Raw genomic sequence first — 19,119 nt, 5'->3', positions numbered from 1 at the left:
GCCCCCGTATAGAATGGATAGAAGGTCTGCTAGAATAAAAGCAGAGTTAGAAAGATATGGCTGGAGAGTTTCAAAGAAGTTTAAATATAGGAAGGGAAGACCCATAAAAGTCTATGACAAACTATCTGGTCTTCGCTACGAAATGGACTTAGAAACAGCACGCGCAAATTATCCAAACAGATTAGAGAGGTTAGAAGAAGAACGTCTTATGGACATGCCTTTCGATGTTACTGAGCCTCAAGTTGAAGGACACGACGGCTTTGCCAGATTCTATTGGAAACATGACGAACAATTGCATCCTTTGAGAAGGAAAAAAGGAAAAGGTGAAGACGCACATGCTCCCATGGAAAGAACAAGATATGCATATGAAAAGTACCGTGAAGTTAGAAGTAAAATTACTTCTGGTCGAACCTTTACAGTAAACTTTGACGAAGGAAAGAACAAAGAAGGCTTCATGGGTGTACTTGCTGCAATTCAAGACGGAAATAAGAAAGGATACAATCTCAGACTAACCGTAACAGATTTAGATGGTCATATTTACTATGCACATGGCAATGTCACAACAGCTGCAATGCTTCTTGACGCTTTCAAGACTACAAAGAGAGAACAAATGGTTGACTCCGACTCAGACATTTTGAATGCAATTGAAGGAATTGCAAGCGTGAAGTTCGAATGGTATCAACCCAACCCTCAAGCAGTCAGACAACATGCTGGATACTTCCCGTTCAGAAATAAGTCTGACATTGACTTAACAAGGTATGGAATTTACAATTCAATTGAAACAATTGTCAATGAACCTTGTATTCTTACATGTCTCAGGAACTCTGGTCTTGTTACAGATGAGAAAATGAAGTATCTTGAGTCATGTGTGAAAACAAGGTACATTCTCAGAGGTCAATTGTCAAAAATTGCACCGTTGGCAAATGTCAATATCCGAGTCAACATTCCGACTGAGAAAGGTTCTTCACATGATGACTATGTTGTTGACAAAGACTTACCATGGTTGAAGATTGTAATCGTCCACAACCACTTCATGTTGAACGAAAGTCTTACAAACCCATTGTTCGGAAAAGGCAAGTGCAACATTGTCAGAGCTGTTAACATTCTTTTCGAGAAAGGTTTGTTGGAACCAATTCCAGATGACAAGCTGACAGAAACTTTTGTACCAAAAGACGAAACAAACTTTTCATTGTTGGTAAGACCAAAAATTGTTCCAGACAAAGTTCTAGCACAGAAGAAGTACACAGCTCCAAAAGGAGTTGGATTGTTCGGATACCAACCTGAACCAGAAGAACTTCCAATGAGGTTGCAAGAACTTCAAGATGCTATAAACAAACTTCCATTGAGACATCCAATCGACGTCAAATTGTATTGGAGAGCTTCTGAGTTAGGTCAGAAAATTTTATATGAAACAGGTTGCTTTGACGATGTTTATGAGATAACAGGCGAGGTTTCTCAGAAGATAAGAGACTCACTTGAATTTCCACGAACTGGGCCGATTGGATGCGATAAGTTCGACTCATATGAAAAAATATACTATGTCGACCTTAACGCTGCGTACATGAGGTTCGTCCAATATATCCCGACTGGAATTCCAAACGAAGACGGTGAGTTCCCGGGAAAGAACTATACAGTTGGAAAAGTCATACAACAAATGTATGATATTAGGAAAGCTTCAAACCCCAAACTTGCAATGACACTCAAATTGCTTATGAATTCGACATGGGGGTATTCCATTAAGAAACCTCAAAAGATGAAGAGTAAACACTATGAGAAGGTCGACAACTTTGTTGAAAGGTTCTCCCCTTTTGTTTTGAAATACGAGTTCACTCAAGGTCAATGTGGCTTAGTAACCACAGTAAAACCTATTGTCGAACATTGGTCTTATCCTCAGTTCGCAAAGGCAGTCCTTGACAACTACAACAAATTCTTCTCCGAGGTTAAATCCAAAGTGAAGGTATACTATGAGAACATCGATGCACTCATGACGAACGAAGAAGGCTATAACAAACTCATTGAAATGGGTTTAGTCGGTGAAAAGATGGGTCAATTCAAATTGGACAAAATTTTCACCGAAGTTCATGTAATATCGAAAAGGAAGTACTGGGGTGTTAAAGAAGATGGTGAAATAGTTAAACATTGCATGAAATAAAAAATTTTTATTCGAATTTGAATCGGACAGGTCGAGTTACACCATTCTTGGTCTCAAACTCATATATAACCTGTTTGTTTGTATTTTCGTCGACTATGACACGAGACACGAACATTGACCAAACGGACAAAAAGTGTCATTTCAGATGGTCCCGCAGCCAATCGCATTCGAGCACTTCGAAGAAGCCTTACGTTCCAAGGGAGAGGGTGTCTGGTGCAAGGCAGAGGTCATGAGACTCTACGAGCAGTACATCCTCAATGCCTGGGAGGACAAATCGTCCTTGGATTGGCAATTCTACCAACTCCTCTGGGACGACCTCCTACGCAACTGGGATGACGAAAGAGTCCAATTCAAAGGTCGGGAACTAATTTTGCAAATTACCCTTAATTTAAGCTACTTACGCAACTAAAAACTTAAATTTACTCGGGGTTTCCCCCTAAAATAAAATTTTTTTACTCTTAGAACCACTCGAGGTTCTCCTTACGGTTGTTGAGCTTGTCACCGTCAATGTGTCTGACCTTCGTCTTCTTGTTTGGATTTGGAACCCATTGCATACCGACAAGCCTTCCCATGGAAATTGTACCGTAATTCCGAAGGGTAAGGCTCAAGTGTCCCAAGTTGTTGAGGACTGGGGTAAGAACCTTGCCGGTCTCCCTGTTGCGGATTTTGTATGGGTAGGGTTGGGAAATTTCATAACTGTCATCGGCAACAAGGGTTGCCCAAACTTCCTTTTCTTCGTGTTTCTCTTCTTCTTCCTCTTCTTCTTCGTGTTTCTCTTCTTCCTCGAAAATTCCTTCTTCAATTTGGTACTCACGAAGTACGGTGTTGCATGTTCTGTCCTTTCCGAGTACCTTCCAGATGGCGTCTATCTCTTCGAAGAAACGGTAGATGAGTCTGGCAAGGTTTTGGTTCTCTATGTTGTATTGGCGCAAGGTTTCCGCAAAATCGTTCAGGACTTTCTTATTGGAAGCTTGGTTCGTGAGGACTTCGACTTTGAGATTGGTTATCTCTTCCATAAGACTACATTGGATAGTCTTAATGGTGGTTGTCAGATGAGCGTTCAATTGGGCAATTTGAATTTGAACTGGGCGCTTGTCTGGCAACCTTGAAAGGACATCTGCCATTGAGTTTGGCTTCGGTGCTTGTTCGGACATCGAAAAAATGAAGTGGTTTGAGAATGACGGTTTTACTTCAAAAAGCTTGTTATGACGGTTAAGTCATACAACAAGTTTAAAATAATATCTTGTTCTTCTTCTGAACGTTTGTTGTCTCTTCCGATAAAAGTTTCGAACATGAGAACCAAAAAACGTTTTTTGAGATTGCGGAAGAGTTCAGGCAAACGTTCATATTCTGGATATGTTGGGAGCAGTTCGAAACATCTGAGCTGACTTTCGGACAAAATTGGGACAATGTCAACAAATTCATCTTTGGTCGGATTGCTTGAAGGTAAGTCCCTTACATGTAAGTAGCTCTGGTAAAGTCTTCTCATTTCTGCTAACTTTTGGAGTATAGCTTCGTAGTTTAGAAGTTTTAATTTTAATTGTCTTATTCCACTCTTGACATCTAAACGGTAACTATCCATGAGGTCAAGAGTAGCTTTGGTAGCTTTAAGTGGAGCTATCTGTTCCTTGACTTCTGCAATTTTGGTTGCAATTGTGATTTGAGCTCCTTCAAGTTCGCCGTCTATGTCGTTCTCAACACCTTCAACTATAGCTTGAAACTCTTCATCGGTCCATTGAGTTTGGTGTGGGACGAATTTAACTTGCTTCATTCAAAAATGAAAAAAATGTTTTTACTCAAAGCGTGCCATATAGATGTTTACTGTAAAGGTACGATGTCGCCTTCTGTGTTTATGAAGAACGCCTGACCCGAGAAGTGTAAGAGTCCTCTGAGAATTTGGGCAATTCGTACAGTTGGGTTCTCTCTGTTTGGAAGTTGTATCCACGGACGCTTTGCAAAGAACTTCAAGAGGGTTTCTTTCTTCATCTCTTTTATGTCGTCTACAGGAGTGTTTTCTGGTATTTGCAGGACAATTCCGGTGTCAATTTCAATTTTAAGCGCACCTCTTCCAGACACCCAGCCTGCAATGGTCCTGTTTGACTTCAGATGGCTCAGGTAGTTCCTAACTAGCTCATTTATCTCTATAAGGTAGATTGCCTCATCTGCTGGGTCTATGTCGGTCATTGTTTCAAGACAAGTCTTTTACTTTTTCAAGACAAGTCTTTTATTGTTTCAAGACAAGTCTTTTACTTTTTCAAGACAAGTCTTTTACTTTTTCAAGACAAGTCTTTTACTTTTTCAAGACAAGTCTTTTACTTTTTCAAGACAAGTCTTTTACTTTTTCAAGACAAGTCTTTTACTTTTTCAAGACAAGACCCGTTATTTTTCAAGAAATTTTTTGGTGTAAAGTTCTCAAATTTGAGAACAGTGGTCTTGATTGAAGACGATACCCGTACTTTTTCAAGACAAGTCTTTCACTTTTTCAAGACAAGTCTTTTACTTTTTCAAGACAAGTCTTTTACTTTTTCAAGACAAGTCTTTTACTTTTTCAAGACAAGTCTTTTACTTTTTCAAGACAAGTCTTTTACTTTTTCAAGACAAGTCTTTTACTTTTTCAAGACAAGTCTTTTACTTTTTCAAGACAAGTCTTTTACTTTTTCAAGACAAGTCTTTTATTGTTTCAAGACAATGTCCGACGTACCACCAACCGAGTCCATTCCCAAGCCAGAGGAACCTAAAGCACCAGCCCCTGCACCTCAGCAACCTCAGTTCCAGCAAGTACCTCCACCAAATTACTACCAATTTCCACCTCAATGTTACTACCCACCACAAGGCTTCCCGAACTACCCTCCTCAGCCTATGCCTTACTGCCCTAACCCTTGGATGTTCATGTCAAACCCTCCACCCCAATTCCAATTCCAATCTCAATCCAAGAGAGACCAAGAGTTCGAGGAAGGTCTGAACCGTTTACGCAAAGAGTATGCCACAGCCCCTATGGAAGATGACAGGCTTTCAGTCTCTTCCCTAAAGTCGACCAATTCGACTCGTACCACAGATTCGGTTCGTGACCGTGAAGACTACCTCAAGCAGTCTGAGAGACTCTTCATCTTACAGCCATTTACAGTTGGAGCTCTCAAGAACATGCGCAATTACGAAGGTCAAACACCAGCTGGAGACCGCAAAACAGACGTACTCGCAAGAGCCGTCCAGCTCGTCAAGACAAAGACTGAGATAGTCGACTTCATTCTTGCAGCTTGCCCATACAAGTAAAAAAATAAACAATTACGAGTTAAACTTTTTATTCTTTCTTTTCTGAGTTGTTTAGAGCTGGTTTCTTGTAGGAACCTTTCGTACTCTTCCATGGTCATGTAATTGCGAATTTTGTACGCAATTCCAGGTTCGTTGTTTTTGAACCTTACGTATGTAACGCTTCCATCCTCCTCAGGGAAGTAAGCTGCTAACATCTGACCAAGTTTTCTCGGGTGACTCGGAGCTCATAAAAATTCACTTTTTAAACGTTAAGTTTTTAGTCTTATTTTACCCTTTGTTTGTCAAGGTAGTATTGGAGTGCAATTTCTCCAAATTCTCTGTGTCGGAGTTCTTCAGCATTTTCCAAGGTGTACCTGGAGAACTCAAAGAAGTTGTCAAGAACATACTGCCATGCTGCTCTTCTGAGTTCGTCGGTATTTTGGAAGTGTTGCACCTTCGAGTCTTCTGACATGAAAAAAATGACACTTTTTCATTATATAACTGTTATTTTTTGACGAAGAGAACTTTTGCACTTCGTAAAAAAAACACATGAAAATCGTGAAAAATTGCGAGTAAGTAAAAAATCTTACTCGCCTAAAACTCATGAAAATCGTGAAAAAACTCATGAAAATCGTGAAAAAATGCTACCCCGACTTTTACAGGGGTTGCCTAAAACTCATGAAAATCGTAAAAAAACTCTATGAAATCATATCTTTTATACAAGATAGAAAAAATAAAATTAACGCTAGTTTTTTTAAAATATTTTTTTTATTTTGTATGTAAGAACAGGAAATGACAAACACTGAGTTTGAAACAGTCAAAAAGATAGACAATGACACCAAAGTGGTTAGAATTGGTGATTTAAACGTAAGATACTCAAAGAAATACAAAAAATATTCTTTGTCAGACATTATATCTCCATCTGGAAAGAGAGCAAGCGACTGGGTTAGAAATGCTTCTACTCAGAAAATTTTGACAAGAAATCCTGAGCTTATGATATCGGTAAGATTCTATGGAACTACAGCATATCTCATCGACAAAAGTCTTATACCACTAGTTTTGTTCTGGATTGACCCAGTTGTTGGATATAATTTCATAACATATGGTTCATTCGATACGGAACGTTGCTGTGAAGGCTTACTTTACATCGTTCAGAAACCGAAGGACTTCAATACAAAGAGATATAAGATAGGAAGAACATATAATATAACTAAAAGATATGACTCTACAGTCAATAGAGTTAAGGTTGCGTTTGTTAACGATATGAGAGCTGCTGAAACAGAACTGCTTGAAAAGTTTGAGAAAATGTATGGTGCTCCCACGAGAGGTAAAGAAACGTTTGAAGTAGATGAGATCGACAAAGCTATAAAATTATTTGACGAAGTTGCTGAAAAATACATGTAAAGCGTTTATTTTTGGTCTTTTATACAAGATAGAAAATAACGCTAATTTTATTTTTATTTTATTTTTTATTTTGTATGTAAAGACAGAAATGTCAACAACAGAGAACACAACAACTGCTATCGTTCATGAAGATATAAATGAAGAATACGAGTGGGTTCAGTATAACAAACAGTTACGTCTCATTCGTTCGGTCAAAGATGACATGTACCAAATGCAAAGTATTTTGAATGCTCTTCGTTCTACAAAGCAAGCATTTCATTGGTTTGAAAACCAACAGACAAAAGAACTTTTAGAAGAATTTCCTCATATGTTTGCTACCCTCGGAAAACCGAGGGTAGAGATTCCGTACGAAAATCGCAAGAATTTGGCTCCTGGTTTGAGAGGTTGGTATGTACATAGACTTCTTGTAAATGCTGTAGCAATGTGGGCTTCACCTCGTTACGCTTGTTATATTTTCATGATGTTAGATGAAATTCATAGACAAGAACGTGAAGAGCTAGAGAACAAACTTCAAGCAAAAGATGAAGTCATTGAAGCAAAAGACAAAAACATACAGAAAAGAATACCACGTTCGGTACCAAAAGGAAAGGAAAAGAACTATAAGTATATGATTTACACTGAAGAGATGGAAAATGAAGAAGACAGAGATATGGTTATGTTGCATTTAGTCAGAAGAAACAACAAAAGCTTTTACGACCTTGCTAAGATTTACAAATCTGACAGAAATTGGTTCTATCGCGAAAACTTACCGATTTCAATGACACCGAATGAAGATGTTAAACAGATAGTTCAAGATACGTTACCTCAAACACACTATGATATGAAAGGTTGTACAATACTTACCTTCAAAGAAGACTTACCGCTACTGAAGGAAAAGATAACAGAGTATTTTGACAACTTCAAAGAGGAAGAGTAAATGAACCATATATTTTTCAAGCTTGACTTTTTACAATTTGAACTTTGTTCGCGTAGATATGAATTCTGAAAGAAGTATGAGGGTCTTGTATGACTTTGTACTTCTCCCATAGTTCATGTCTGTCAAACTTACCTGCCATGGACTCTTTCATAAGTTCCATGAAATCGTCTTCGGACAATCCGGGGAAGAGTACAATGTCAGTAAGTATTCTCTTTACATCCTTACTTAAACTCTTGGCTGTCTGTACACAAATGACAACAGAGATGTTAAAGTGTCTGAGCTTCTTGAGAATTCGACACATGTCTTGTTCTCTGTTCTTTAACAAAGGATGAGAAGCAAAGTCATCTAAGATAAGAAGACATCTGTGAGGGTAAGTCTTCCAATCGTAAGATTGCAATTTCTTCGAAATGTACTCAATCTCTTTCTGTTTGTTTCTGAAGTGTTTCTTCTCTAATATTCTCTGCATTTCCTCATTTGGGTCTTTAAACTTAGAATTGACATACTCATTTATAGCATTGTACTTCAAAACTCTTCTTTGGTACTTCTTTATCCAATCTAACAACTCAGTATCTTTTATACATACTAACTTAGACTTTTTTATAATATCTTTGAACGAATTTACGGTTTGGTCAAATTGACCAGAAGTACTACAAATGACTACTAACTCATAGAATGGGTTCTTCTCATCTAGTTCTTGTTGTTGTGCAGCCATTTTAAGATAAGTGAAAGTCTTACCCGACCCAGGTGGTGCGATTAGACCTGTTATACCATTCTGAGCAAATAAGAACTTGTCATGTATGGGTTTTATCTGAGCATTTTCCAACTTCCTCTTGTTCTTGTTTAAAACATTCTCAAATTTCTTGTCAATGTCAGCAAACTTTTTTTCTAACATATTTTTAGAAAAATTAAAATTTTTATCTTTTAGGAAATGTCTAGCGATTTCGCTATCTATATTCGAGACAAGCTTTTCGACAGCAAAACATCTGTCGACCATAAAATCTTACATAGTGTAAACAAGAAAGGTGAATTTGTTCTAAAGTTCTGTTTCTGGGAATATGACAAGAACCATAAAACCTTAAGCAGAGAAGTCTTAAAATTTGTCAATGACAGACTTGTTGACAGAGATGACGCCTCTTGGAGAGATGAAGTCCAACAAAACTTCTTAGAATGCAAAGAAGACACATGCGCTGTTCTTGAAAATGAAATAGAAGACAGAATAGAAGAGCTATTAAAGGACAAAGCACTTTTACAAAAATATGGTTCTGAGAAGTTTGACATAACTCCACCAGAAGAAGAAGAGAGAAAAGAAAGAAAAGAAAGTAGAAGAAGAGAAGAAAGAACCAGAGCCAGAGAAAAAGAAATTTGACATGTAAAAATAAAATTTTATTTTTAGAACATTTCTGGGTCAATGTCAATGTTCTCTTCCTCTTTAGGAGCAAACACTGGCTTAGACTCTAAAATCTTTTTACCCAATTTACCTTGAACTTCAACTATCTTAGACTCATAATATTCATAGTCGTCTGCTTTCTTTGGTTCATAAGGTATAACAAGTTTGTATGCTTTGCCTTCTTTAAGGTTTGAGAACCTTCTGTCAAAACTTTCTTTGACTGTTAACAAACCTTCTATGTCTAAGTCTTCAAATTTCGCACCATTTTTAGTCACAATAGCAAACTTAACTGGTTCGATGTTCCAAACTTTGTCAAATGAAGACTTTTCAAAATGGTAGAAGTAAACATTCAAATATGTGAATGGGTCTAGTTCTTCTTTAAGTCCTGACATGTACTTGTTGACTGAGATGAATTTTGTCATCTTTTCTATCGGATAAAAAAAATATTTTTTTTAAAATTTACTCAGAAAAATTTTCTTTGTATATACACCATTCTGAACATCTAAAAGACTTTTGACATTTGCCAAGAATGTTCGTTTAGACGCTGTCATATAACCATACTCTTGACAATATTGTTTATACGAATCGTACAATGACCTTTCATCTAAACACTCAAAGTCAGTTTCATCTATGAACAGTTCATATACACTCTTGTTTGCTTCTAACAATGTTTGTCTCTCTTCGGTATGTGGAATTTGTCTTGGATTGAACTTTGAAATATCTAATGTCATAAAATATGAGAACAAGTGGTTGTAAAAGTTAGGTGTCAAAGTTTCTGCTAAGTCGTCAAAATATTCTGTATCTTGCATATGAGCTTCTGACGTTCTGACAACTACATATCTTCTGTCAGAACTTTCTAACTTCATCGGAACGGCGTTGTTTGAAACCATGACGAAGTTTGCAACATTTTCACAAACTCTTTGGTCTCTATACTTTCTTTCAACAACTCCAACTTTGTCTGTTATAAGACTCTTCAAAGCATCTGAGTTTAAAACCTTTGTTGTATCTATACTTTGAAGTTCGTTACATACTATAAGTTTCATATTCTCTATTGAAGAGTTAAATTTACCGCAGATGTTTTCTAAGTTTGTCATATTCGGGTTCGAATAGCCCTCTAACAGTTTGCATAAGATATCTGTAAAGAAAGTGTTCTTACCTGTTCCTTGTTTTCCAATTACAATGAGAGCAGTTTCATTTTTAGCACTTGGATGTTGTAAGATGTTTGCAAACCAACATAAGATATACTCATAGACTCTTTCGTTTCCATTGCATATAATTTCTTTGACATGGTCTAACCAAGCTTCTATAACATTTTCTTTCCATTCTACTTGTTCGTATTTATATCCAGTGAAGATAGAATAGAAGTTTGGAGAAGGTGTATAGAACTTTATACCACGAACTGAAAAATCTTCTAACTTTGACAATAAGATATCCCAAGCATCTAACATCTTCATACCAACTTGTACGACTTTTATTTTCTTAAGTTTCTGTTTACATTCTTGTTCTGAAACTATTGTCGCTTTAGGTTTGTTAAAGACAACATCCCATTCTTTCATGACATAACATTCTGGGGCAGAGTCGACATAAATGACTAAACGTTTCAAATTCTCGACTGCTTTGTTATAGTCTCGAAATGGACACATATTTCTGAACGCTTGGAAGTCATAAAAATCTGAAACGTCTATTCTGTACATTTTTTTATAAAAATAAAAAAAAATATTTTTTTTATTCTTGAGCTATTTGTTGTTCTTGACTTTGTTGTTGCATTTGTTCCATTTGTTGCATTTGTTGTTCTTGAGCTATTTGTTGTTGAAGTTGTTCTTGTAGTACAATACTTTCACCAGTTGCATCTTCCAATTCGAAACTTTCTGCCGTCATTGACAAATACATAGGACATAAAAGTTTTACAGGAACAAAGTTTGCGTCAACTAAGGTTAAGTTTATGTTTGCTAAAGTGTTTGAGTTCACTAAAGCTGAAAACTCTGCATTCGAATGAACAATAGGCAAACCAGCAGAGAATGTGTTGTTTATACGCATGAGTATCTTTTGGTCATAGTAGTTTCTGTCGACATTCGAATAGCACTTTGAACCTAAGTTTGAAACAATATATAAAATAGGTGTGCTTAAAGTCAATGGAACAGACATTCCTTGTATGACACCTTTTCCTGTTATAGGAAACTGTTGGTAGTAAAAACCAGATATAAGTTTTGTATTATATATATTTTTTATACTAAACTCAGTCGGACATCCAAACATAATGAAACCTGCTCTAGTTGCAGCACATGTTACATCCGTCCTTAAAGTATTAAATAAGTCAACAAAACCTGTTGGTGGTATATCTGAGTAAGTATCTTCAAAGGAGTATTTTTTACCATTCACAACAATAAAATCTTCTGGTGTCAAAAGAGCAAAACAGGCTTTAGTCGTCATCGTGTTTAAGGTCAGTTTACAATATCGTCCTTGAGGACTTTGTAAGTTTGTTGTTATAGAATTATATGACTCGGGGTTTTTAGTCGTAATAGTATAAACCACTATGTCTTCTGCCATTTACATATATTTAAAAGTTTTTCTGAAAGTGGAGAAGAACTTCATCTAAACTTTCACATGGCGTTTCTTGAAGTTCTCTGTCTAAGAAGTTCAAATATTTTGTAAAGACATAGAACTTTCCTTTGTCTACACGAACAAACAAAACAGGGTCTTTCATATCGTTCAAAAGTGTGTAAAGTCCTTTACATGAAATAAAGTCTATATTGTTTTTCTTCAAACATCTTTCAAGAAGTTTTGACATTTTTACTTAGCAAACAAACTTTAATGAAATGTTGTGGTCGTCAAATATTTTTATGACGTCTGGGAAACTATATTTTAAGTTCAACGTTTCACCTCCTTTCATAACGTATATCTTGTCAATGACATTATATGAAACACCACAGCAAGCAATGTCGGGTTCTATTTCTTTGATGTTTATATCGTCTGCCTCTGTCAAAAGTTTCAATAGTTCTTTCAAAATTTCATGAGGTGCGATGACATATGAGTTCACTTTTACAGGGTTGTGCTCAACCAAGTTTAACATTATACCCAAAGCCTGACAAATCTTCTCCTGAGTTTTAAGTTTGTCTTTAAGTTGTTGGTAGTCGTTTCGAATATCTGCAACAGAACTTAAGTCTCTGCTAACTTCAGGATATGTTGGTTGTTCTTTTACAGGAACTATTGTTATACCATCTTCGTCTTCGTATGGTTTCCCCACTTCAACATCTCTTTCTTTGACATTGACAACAACACTTTGACTGTTTGTTTGAGTTGGTGAATTTAACTTCACATCTGCCATCGCCATTAAACCTTTTGAAACACTTACGCTTCTATTTTTCGGAAATGACATTTTACTTAGAATAAAAAGATGGACGTATTTGAGTATCTCTTCGAATTGAAGCAAAACAAAGTTTACACACACAAACAATACAAGTTCATTGACAGAGTAGTTCTTTACACAAACAATGGAAAATGTTATAGAATAGCAGTCTTTGCTGAACCAAAATATTTTCATAAAGCAAAGAAAGTTGGTATAACCGAGATGGTGAAAGTTCTTGACGTTGACAAAAATATAACAACAAAACTGACCGATATTTCTAAAGGTAAGTTTATAATACAATATTATATCAAAACTGGCGTACTGTCAATATTTGACGGAGAGAAGTCAGTTCAAGAACAACTTACTGACCTGCTGCCAAAATCTGCTCGATGGAAGCTGTCGTTATACCAATCTGAGGAGCCCCAGCAGGTTTCATCGAACGAATCTTCAAAAGAGCATCTTCAGTTAGTATGGTTAAGTCGTGTACTGTGGCACTGCGCGCCTCCGTACACCACTTAACCTTAAATATTTACAAAACCATTAACATATATTTTTACAACACAAACGACAACACTAACTTAACATTAACGTATATTTTACAACACAAACGACAACATTAACTTAACCTTAAATATTTACAAAGCCGCCAACCACTTCACCTCACTAATGACTTCACTAACGAACTCACTAATGTAAAAATAAACGTTCTCACTATCGTTCTCACTAACGACTTCACTAATGTTCTCATAAATTTTCCTCAATATCTTCATCATCAGTGTTAACCCTATTGTAGTCATACTTGAAGCCATAAACTTTCTCTAACTTCTTAACGTACAATTTACATAACTTACCTTCGTCATCGTATGGTTTAATGATATAACTATTTCTATCTTTATACACAGTCAATGAAAAGTCAACTGGTCTCGATGTATTTGAAAGAACATGTTATGCTCAGGAAGGAAGAATAAATGTTTAAATGTATGTTTGTTATATGTTTTGATTTGTATGAGTTGCTTTTGTTCTGTCATTTACATCCAAATAAAATAAAAAATTATTTAAAAATAAAATAAAAAATTAATGATATCACCACCCGCACACGTATGAAAACATAGCACAAAAATAAATTTAGGGTAGAAGGTTAGATCTAACCCGATATCTAACCTCTTTTCTAACCTGTTGAATTCATTGCTTTATAACTCACTGTCGTCTGCTTTCTCCAACTCTTCTAACTTCTTCTTAAGTTCAGCAATGTTGTCCTCATGAAGTTTAATCTTCCTTAATATACCTTCTCTATCTAATGGTTGCTTTATCTTTCTAAACTGAACTCTACCATCCTTCATAGTATGAATGTAAAAACCTTCCGGAATAGTTCCTGATTTAATGTATTCTACCAAAAACTTTTGTTTCATTGCTTCAGTGACTTTAGTCGTCATTTCAATCAAATAAAAATTTTAATATTAAATAAAAATAACGTTTTTTTTCAGTAAGGAAAACGCAGGAGTTTTACGATTTATTTGAGGAGTAGAGTTCTGGTTTAAATGTTGGAGTCGGTTTAGGAGTTGACTTTTGAACAGGAGTTTGTACTTCCATAGGTTCAGGAGTTATTGAAGGTTTTGCTTGTGAAGGCGTGGTTTTGGCGAAGGTGTTGGAGTTTTTTACTTCAGCTATTTCAGTATTATTTATAACATTTGCTTTATTTCTTTTCAACATCATTACTGCTCCTGCTGTAGCTAGCAACCAGTTAGTGGGAGACCATATTTTATATAAGGACTTGACCAAATGCTATTTTTGACAGGAGCTGGTGGAACACCTAACCTTTGGTGAGACTGCTCTTTGCCATTGTGCAGCTCGTAAGAAATATTCAATAGGTGCTCCATAATCGTGTTGGTAAAGTTTGTTCACAGATGGTGAAGGTTCACGAGAGCTTGATGGAAGAAACTCCATTTATAAGCTTTAAAAATAAACGTTCATCCTTTATTCCTCACTGTCGTCCGTGGCTAAGTTATAGTCATCTAATCTTATTATGGGATGCCATTAGCACGCACCTGAATGGCAAGAGCAACAATCCCTCATAAATCCAATAAGTGGCTTTGGTACGTTTTCAGTTGCTAGTTCAATAGGTCCTTTAACAGACAATTTGTATGTTATTGGCAGCAGTAGATGTTTGACCTTGTGGAAGCAAAAGTCCACTTCTGTTGGAAAACCACATAAGAAATGTGTGTTGTCATAGCTATCCCATTTATGTTCCACACTACCATCATCCACCAATGACCTCATAACATCTTCATTAAATCCTATCATATCATTGTTTGTATTGCAAGCGTTCGCAACCATTTCATAAAATACAGGTCCATATGATTTTTCAGGTTCTGCAGGCATATTTCCATAAGCTCCCATGGAAAGCTGAAGATATTTAAACTTAGGGTTCTCAAAATTAACATAATAGTTGTCTTTCTTTCTAAATAGTGCCCAAATACTTTTAACATTAATAGGCGTATAAGCTGCTGTAAATGTTGCACTTGAACTATCTGTATTCTTTGAGAATGAACCGTCCATAGGAATCCAATCCATAACTTTAACAGGAAAACATAAAGCCTCGTTTGTATAATGTTCTACAAGTTCTGTATAAATGTTAGGGTCTAAAGAGAATGACTTTGGATGAATGAAACATTCATTAAAATCCATCTTTGTTCGAAATAGTTGCTGGGTTACAGTTGTAATAGTAACTGTTCCACTAGCTTCTACTGCCTTCGTTATCATAGTGAATGGTTCATTCCATGGAACAAATTTATTTGTCGGTGGATTTGAATCTGAAGCAAATGCAACTTTAAGAGTTGGATTGAAAGCAATGATATCATTTACAGATATAGATGTGCATTGTAAGGCGTCGCTACTGAACTTTACTTTAAGCTGAATGTTTCCTGCAAAAGCTGGAATAAATCGAATAGCTTCTAATGGAAGGAATCTTCTAACAGGAATTCTTAAACGAAGCTTAAAATCAAATGATTTTCCTGCTGTAATTGGACCGCTAACAATTTGTCCTGTTCTGCATGTTCCCGAATGACTCCATACATCTTCATGTCGAGTCTTTGAGAAAACATCTACTTTCTTTATTTGTTCGGTAGTTTGTGAGTTTTGAAGTTATATATGCTTCTTCTCTTGCGTTGTCTTGAGAATATACGATACGACCATTTGCAAGGATTTGATATCCAGCAACTGCATAGAAAGCGTCATCGAAACCAATCCAAAATCCTGGTGGGTTTGTTTTATTGGAACCTGAACCAATTTCTTTATCTACAATAAATTGACCTTCCATTTTATACGTAATGAATGTATTGTAAGGTCCAACATATTTTCACCAGGAGGGTGAGAGATTGAATGTTACCCATGTGTTATCTTTAGCAGTTCCAGGTTGTGATGGAATCTTTGCGTCAGAATATTTTCTATTAGTGTCACCAATTTGAACTGCATTGTCTATGATATCGAAATATGAGCGAATCTGATGAATATGCTCTGCTGGAGTAAATTCGTTTAACTGTTCGTTCTGCATGTATTTACTTCAGATAAAAATATCTATTTACTTCATTATTCTCACTCTTCTTCTTGGTATTCGTGGTGGAAGTTGTTTCTTGACATTTTCAATGAACTGTACATTTCTCTTTTGTCTCAACTTCTTTCACTGGGGTCAGGGTTCTTTGACTCGGTTTGTTTTCAATGAAATTCACGAACTTTGCAATAAGCTCTTGGTTCGTTATTGAAAGTACATCTGGCTTCTTTTCTTCTTGTTCTTTGTTCAGTTTGAACAGAAGGTTTTATATGGGCTTCGTGGACTTCACCCTTGCCATGCACCTTAATGTTGTCGCTCTCTGCATTCGCTAATGGTACCTTTCTTTTTCTTACGTATATTTTACCATCTTTACTCTGACTTACATAATAGAAAGGATGTTGTATTCCTCTTGCGTCATTTAATATAATAGACTCTCGCTCTGATTTTGACAAGCTCATTTTACATCGGTTAAAGTTTTAATTTAGTTTTTTATCTGCAGTCAAATGACTCAGACAATCCTACGGACAAGACCCAAGGGGTCATAGATGTTGAAGCATTGAAGAAAGAAATTCGTGAGCAAATTTTATCCGAACTGAAGGAACAAAAACAAGAACAAAAGCCAGAGAGACCAAAGAGAAAACTTAGTGAAAAACAACTGCTGCATTAGCTGCTGGAAGACAGAAGAACCCACGTTTGCTGGCGAAAAAAGCTAGAGAAGAAGCAAAAGCTAAAGAAGCTGAAGCAAAGAAAGAGTAAATGGTTTATTTTTATCCGAATTAAATGTATAGACAAATACCTTTAACTGTTGCGTTCAGTAGTGAAAACCCTGACGTCAAAATAAAGGGGAACAGAGTAACGTTTAAGTTTCCAACAGACTGGATTGTGAACATAAATGAAGAGAAGTACATTGGCATAACATCTATGTATATAACACGTGCTTTCAGAAAGGTTGACTTTATACTTCAAGTCGAGATAGAAAATGACGAACAGTCTTTAAGCGCCCAAAACATTCACATATACAAATACTTTAAAGACGATACAACATTGCAACAATGTATGATTTCATTTAATGAGATGTTCGAGAAAAAGTTCAACATTGAAGTACAAACTTTACAGCCTTTACGTGAGTTTCTTGCACAACTGAAAGAAGAAGGTAGTCAGCCACAACTTATAGACTTTCATTATGAATTTAATGAAAATGAAGATGGAACTCATGACTGTCAATTCATTGTATTCTCACCATTCAATGAAGTCGCTAAAAAGAAAGAAAATCCATTACGTATAAGATTTCAAATCTCCGAACCAAGTGATGATTTTAAGAATGTTTTCAATTATGATGCAATGCTTCCGAGGAAAAATGAATTTTCAAAGATTGTAACACCTGGCATTTGGGATAGAAAGCAAGCAATACTTTACTCTAATATAGCCAAAGGCGTTGAAAATGAGTTCATTGGTCATACAAGAACTTCACCACTTCCTAACCCTAAATACTATAAATTAACTGGCTTCAATCGTGAGTTTTGGATAGACATTACTCCACTCATGACCATAAATGTCCAGTGTTCTTGCCTCCAAGGACTGTCTCTACATTGAAGCACAACTCTTAAACTCTACCATCGCAGTATTGTAAAATCTACGCTAGCTTTATTTTTATCACGAATGACCTCATTCTGCAAAAATAAATGACCTCATTCATGACCTCATTCATGACCTCATTGCTGACAAAAATAAATGACCTCAGAACTTCAACTTACGAATAAAGCTTGTTTTAGTCGTTATTGAGAAGTTAAACTTTTCAGCAAAGCAAGGTTGACATGACTTACATAAGTCAAATCCAATCTCTTGACCGTCATAAAGTGCTTTGTAAAGTTTCATTAAACTGAACTCAGAGTCTTTGTCATATGTTCCAACAGGTATGTGAATGTTCTTATCTTCATTGTAATAGCATTGTATAGCTTCAGGAAACATTTCATTAGCGGTTAAAGCAATAACATCTTGCTTCACGCCTTTCATTCTGCAGTGAAATGCAACTTCATTTAAATCGTTAGTGAGTAAGTCTATGTAGGTCTTCTTTCCACAGAAAATACTTTTATAAGCTAAACTTTGTTTTCCAGGTGTTATTTCTGCAAAGTCGCTATGGAACTGACCAAGGTTCTTTCCTATAAGTTCTCTACCGTATCTCTTCTTAAACTCTGCTGCAAGCTTTGGGATGTCTTCATTGAAAATATGCATGCTATCACAGTCCTGGTAAAAGATTTGAAGTCCCATGTCCTCTGCAGTACAGAATACTTCATTCATAATACGTTTTGACATAGACAGAATATTAACACCAAGTGGACAGAAGTTAAAGTGTCTGCAAATGCTTTTCGTTAGCTTGAAAATAGTTTTATCTGAACCATCCAAACCTTCGAACTTCACTATATGGTTGTAATTTCTTATAGCATATCTTATAGCATCTTTGTCATCTACTATGGTTATTTTTGACTCAATAGGAGATAGAATAGTTTTGCCATAAATGCTGTTCAGAATGAGTTTTATAATTTCTTGTAAGGGGTTTTCTTCTTTCTTATACTTTAACCTTAACTCAAACAACTTCTTTACTTCATCTCTTATTCTCATATCTCTGTTTCCATCGTAATAGTATCCTTGCAACACTTCACATTTGACACCTTGATATTTTATGAGGTCTTGTAATGTTATATGGTCAACATACATGAGACAGCAAGTGTTTGAACTTCTTGGAACGTTAAGTTCTGGATTTAGTTCAGGGTCGCAAACTATTAAATGAAAGTGTCTGGGTATACCAATCTCTGTTATCTTAATGAGAACAAAGAAGCCAGACATAAACTTTTCACCAATGGGTTCCTTTTGGTCGTCATCGAATAAATGTCTCATGAGATACTCTGTGCTTAACATTTCTTCCTTCAATACTTTTGGAATACCTTCTAAAGTATAAAGTCTTGCTATAGCTGAAGGATATAATGAAACAGCGTCGAAGTCAGCAATGAGTTTCTTTTCGTCTTTTGTTTCATGTTATCTGACAACATACATCTTCCACCTTGAATGCATCTCGAAATAAATTCTCTTGGTTTATTTGAGAGGTCATAAAGATTTCCAT

The 19,119-nt window shown here is 36.0% G+C and overlaps 15 protein-coding genes and 1 pseudogene across 16 annotated transcripts, besides 2 other annotated features; 6 read left to right on the top strand and 10 right to left on the bottom strand.

Annotated features, from left to right (window-relative positions):
* Positions 1-19,119: part of a mobile genetic element that runs on past both edges of the window.
* TVAGG3_0904660 (DNA/RNA polymerases family) lies at positions 14-2,152 on the top strand (the record flags this gene model as incomplete). The annotated part of the gene is made up of 1 exon (XM_051251488.1): positions 14-2,152. The coding sequence occupies one exon, from the start codon at positions 14-16 to the stop codon at positions 2,150-2,152; it is 2,139 nt and encodes a 712-aa protein (XP_051077062.1).
* Positions 2,298-2,561, top strand: TVAGG3_0904650 (uncharacterized protein; the record flags this gene model as incomplete). The annotated part of the gene is made up of 1 exon (XM_051251487.1): positions 2,298-2,561. The coding sequence occupies one exon, from the start codon at positions 2,298-2,300 to the stop codon at positions 2,559-2,561; it is 264 nt and encodes an 87-aa protein (XP_051077061.1).
* Positions 2,611-3,306, bottom strand: TVAGG3_0904640 (MazG nucleotide pyrophosphohydrolase domain-containing protein; the record flags this gene model as incomplete). Its single annotated transcript, XM_051251486.1, has 1 exon — positions 2,611-3,306. The coding sequence occupies one exon, from the start codon at positions 3,304-3,306 to the stop codon at positions 2,611-2,613; it is 696 nt and encodes a 231-aa protein (XP_051077060.1).
* TVAGG3_0904630 (uncharacterized protein) lies at positions 4,014-4,336 on the bottom strand (the record flags this gene model as incomplete). The annotated part of the gene is made up of 1 exon (XM_051251485.1): positions 4,014-4,336. A coding segment is annotated over one exon (323 nt), but the record flags the coding sequence as incomplete, so codon positions are not given.
* On the top strand, positions 4,841-5,422 carry TVAGG3_0904620 (uncharacterized protein; the record flags this gene model as incomplete). Its single annotated transcript, XM_051251484.1, has 1 exon — positions 4,841-5,422. One exon carries the CDS (start codon positions 4,841-4,843, stop codon positions 5,420-5,422), a length of 582 nt encoding a protein of 193 aa, XP_051077058.1.
* TVAGG3_0904610 (uncharacterized protein) lies at positions 5,451-5,616 on the bottom strand (the record flags this gene model as incomplete). The annotated part of the gene is made up of 1 exon (XM_051251483.1): positions 5,451-5,616. A coding segment is annotated over one exon (166 nt), but the record flags the coding sequence as incomplete, so codon positions are not given.
* Positions 5,936-6,124: a mobile genetic element.
* Positions 6,439-6,805, top strand: TVAGG3_0904590 (annotated as a pseudogene). The gene has a single exon. A coding segment is annotated over exon 1 (367 nt).
* TVAGG3_0904580 (KilA, N-terminal/APSES-type HTH, DNA-binding family) lies at positions 6,894-7,721 on the top strand (the record flags this gene model as incomplete). The annotated part of the gene is made up of 1 exon (XM_051251482.1): positions 6,894-7,721. One exon carries the CDS (start codon positions 6,894-6,896, stop codon positions 7,719-7,721), a length of 828 nt encoding a protein of 275 aa, XP_051077056.1.
* On the bottom strand, positions 7,738-8,433 carry TVAGG3_0904570 (protein of unknown function, DUF4106 family; the record flags this gene model as incomplete). Its single annotated transcript, XM_051251481.1, has 1 exon — positions 7,738-8,433. The coding sequence occupies one exon, from the start codon at positions 8,431-8,433 to the stop codon at positions 7,738-7,740; it is 696 nt and encodes a 231-aa protein (XP_051077055.1).
* Positions 9,582-10,118, bottom strand: TVAGG3_0904560 (uncharacterized protein; the record flags this gene model as incomplete). Its single annotated transcript, XM_051251480.1, has 1 exon — positions 9,582-10,118. A coding segment is annotated over one exon (537 nt), but the record flags the coding sequence as incomplete, so codon positions are not given.
* TVAGG3_0904550 (uncharacterized protein) lies at positions 10,121-10,751 on the bottom strand (the record flags this gene model as incomplete). Its single annotated transcript, XM_051251479.1, has 1 exon — positions 10,121-10,751. A coding segment is annotated over one exon (631 nt), but the record flags the coding sequence as incomplete, so codon positions are not given.
* Positions 10,834-10,986, bottom strand: TVAGG3_0904540 (uncharacterized protein; the record flags this gene model as incomplete). The annotated part of the gene is made up of 1 exon (XM_051251478.1): positions 10,834-10,986. One exon carries the CDS (start codon positions 10,984-10,986, stop codon positions 10,834-10,836), a length of 153 nt encoding a protein of 50 aa, XP_051077052.1.
* On the bottom strand, positions 11,903-12,439 carry TVAGG3_0904530 (protein of unknown function, DUF4106 family; the record flags this gene model as incomplete). The annotated part of the gene is made up of 1 exon (XM_051251477.1): positions 11,903-12,439. One exon carries the CDS (start codon positions 12,437-12,439, stop codon positions 11,903-11,905), a length of 537 nt encoding a protein of 178 aa, XP_051077051.1.
* TVAGG3_0904520 (uncharacterized protein) lies at positions 13,645-13,887 on the bottom strand (the record flags this gene model as incomplete). Its single annotated transcript, XM_051251476.1, has 1 exon — positions 13,645-13,887. The coding sequence occupies one exon, from the start codon at positions 13,885-13,887 to the stop codon at positions 13,645-13,647; it is 243 nt and encodes an 80-aa protein (XP_051077050.1).
* Positions 16,782-17,375, top strand: TVAGG3_0904510 (uncharacterized protein; the record flags this gene model as incomplete). Its single annotated transcript, XM_051251475.1, has 1 exon — positions 16,782-17,375. A coding segment is annotated over one exon (594 nt), but the record flags the coding sequence as incomplete, so codon positions are not given.
* TVAGG3_0904500 (organellar and viral DNA polymerase type B) lies at positions 17,739-18,314 on the bottom strand (the record flags this gene model as incomplete). Its single annotated transcript, XM_051251474.1, has 1 exon — positions 17,739-18,314. One exon carries the CDS (start codon positions 18,312-18,314, stop codon positions 17,739-17,741), a length of 576 nt encoding a protein of 191 aa, XP_051077048.1.

The sequence above is a fragment of the Trichomonas vaginalis genome, chromosome I (genome assembly GCF_026262505.1).
Source record: "Trichomonas vaginalis G3 chromosome I, whole genome shotgun sequence".
Taxonomy (NCBI): Eukaryota; Parabasalia; order Trichomonadida; family Trichomonadidae; genus Trichomonas; species Trichomonas vaginalis.
Note: the sequence above shows the minus strand (reverse complement) of the source record. Positions and strands in the feature narration are given on the sequence as shown.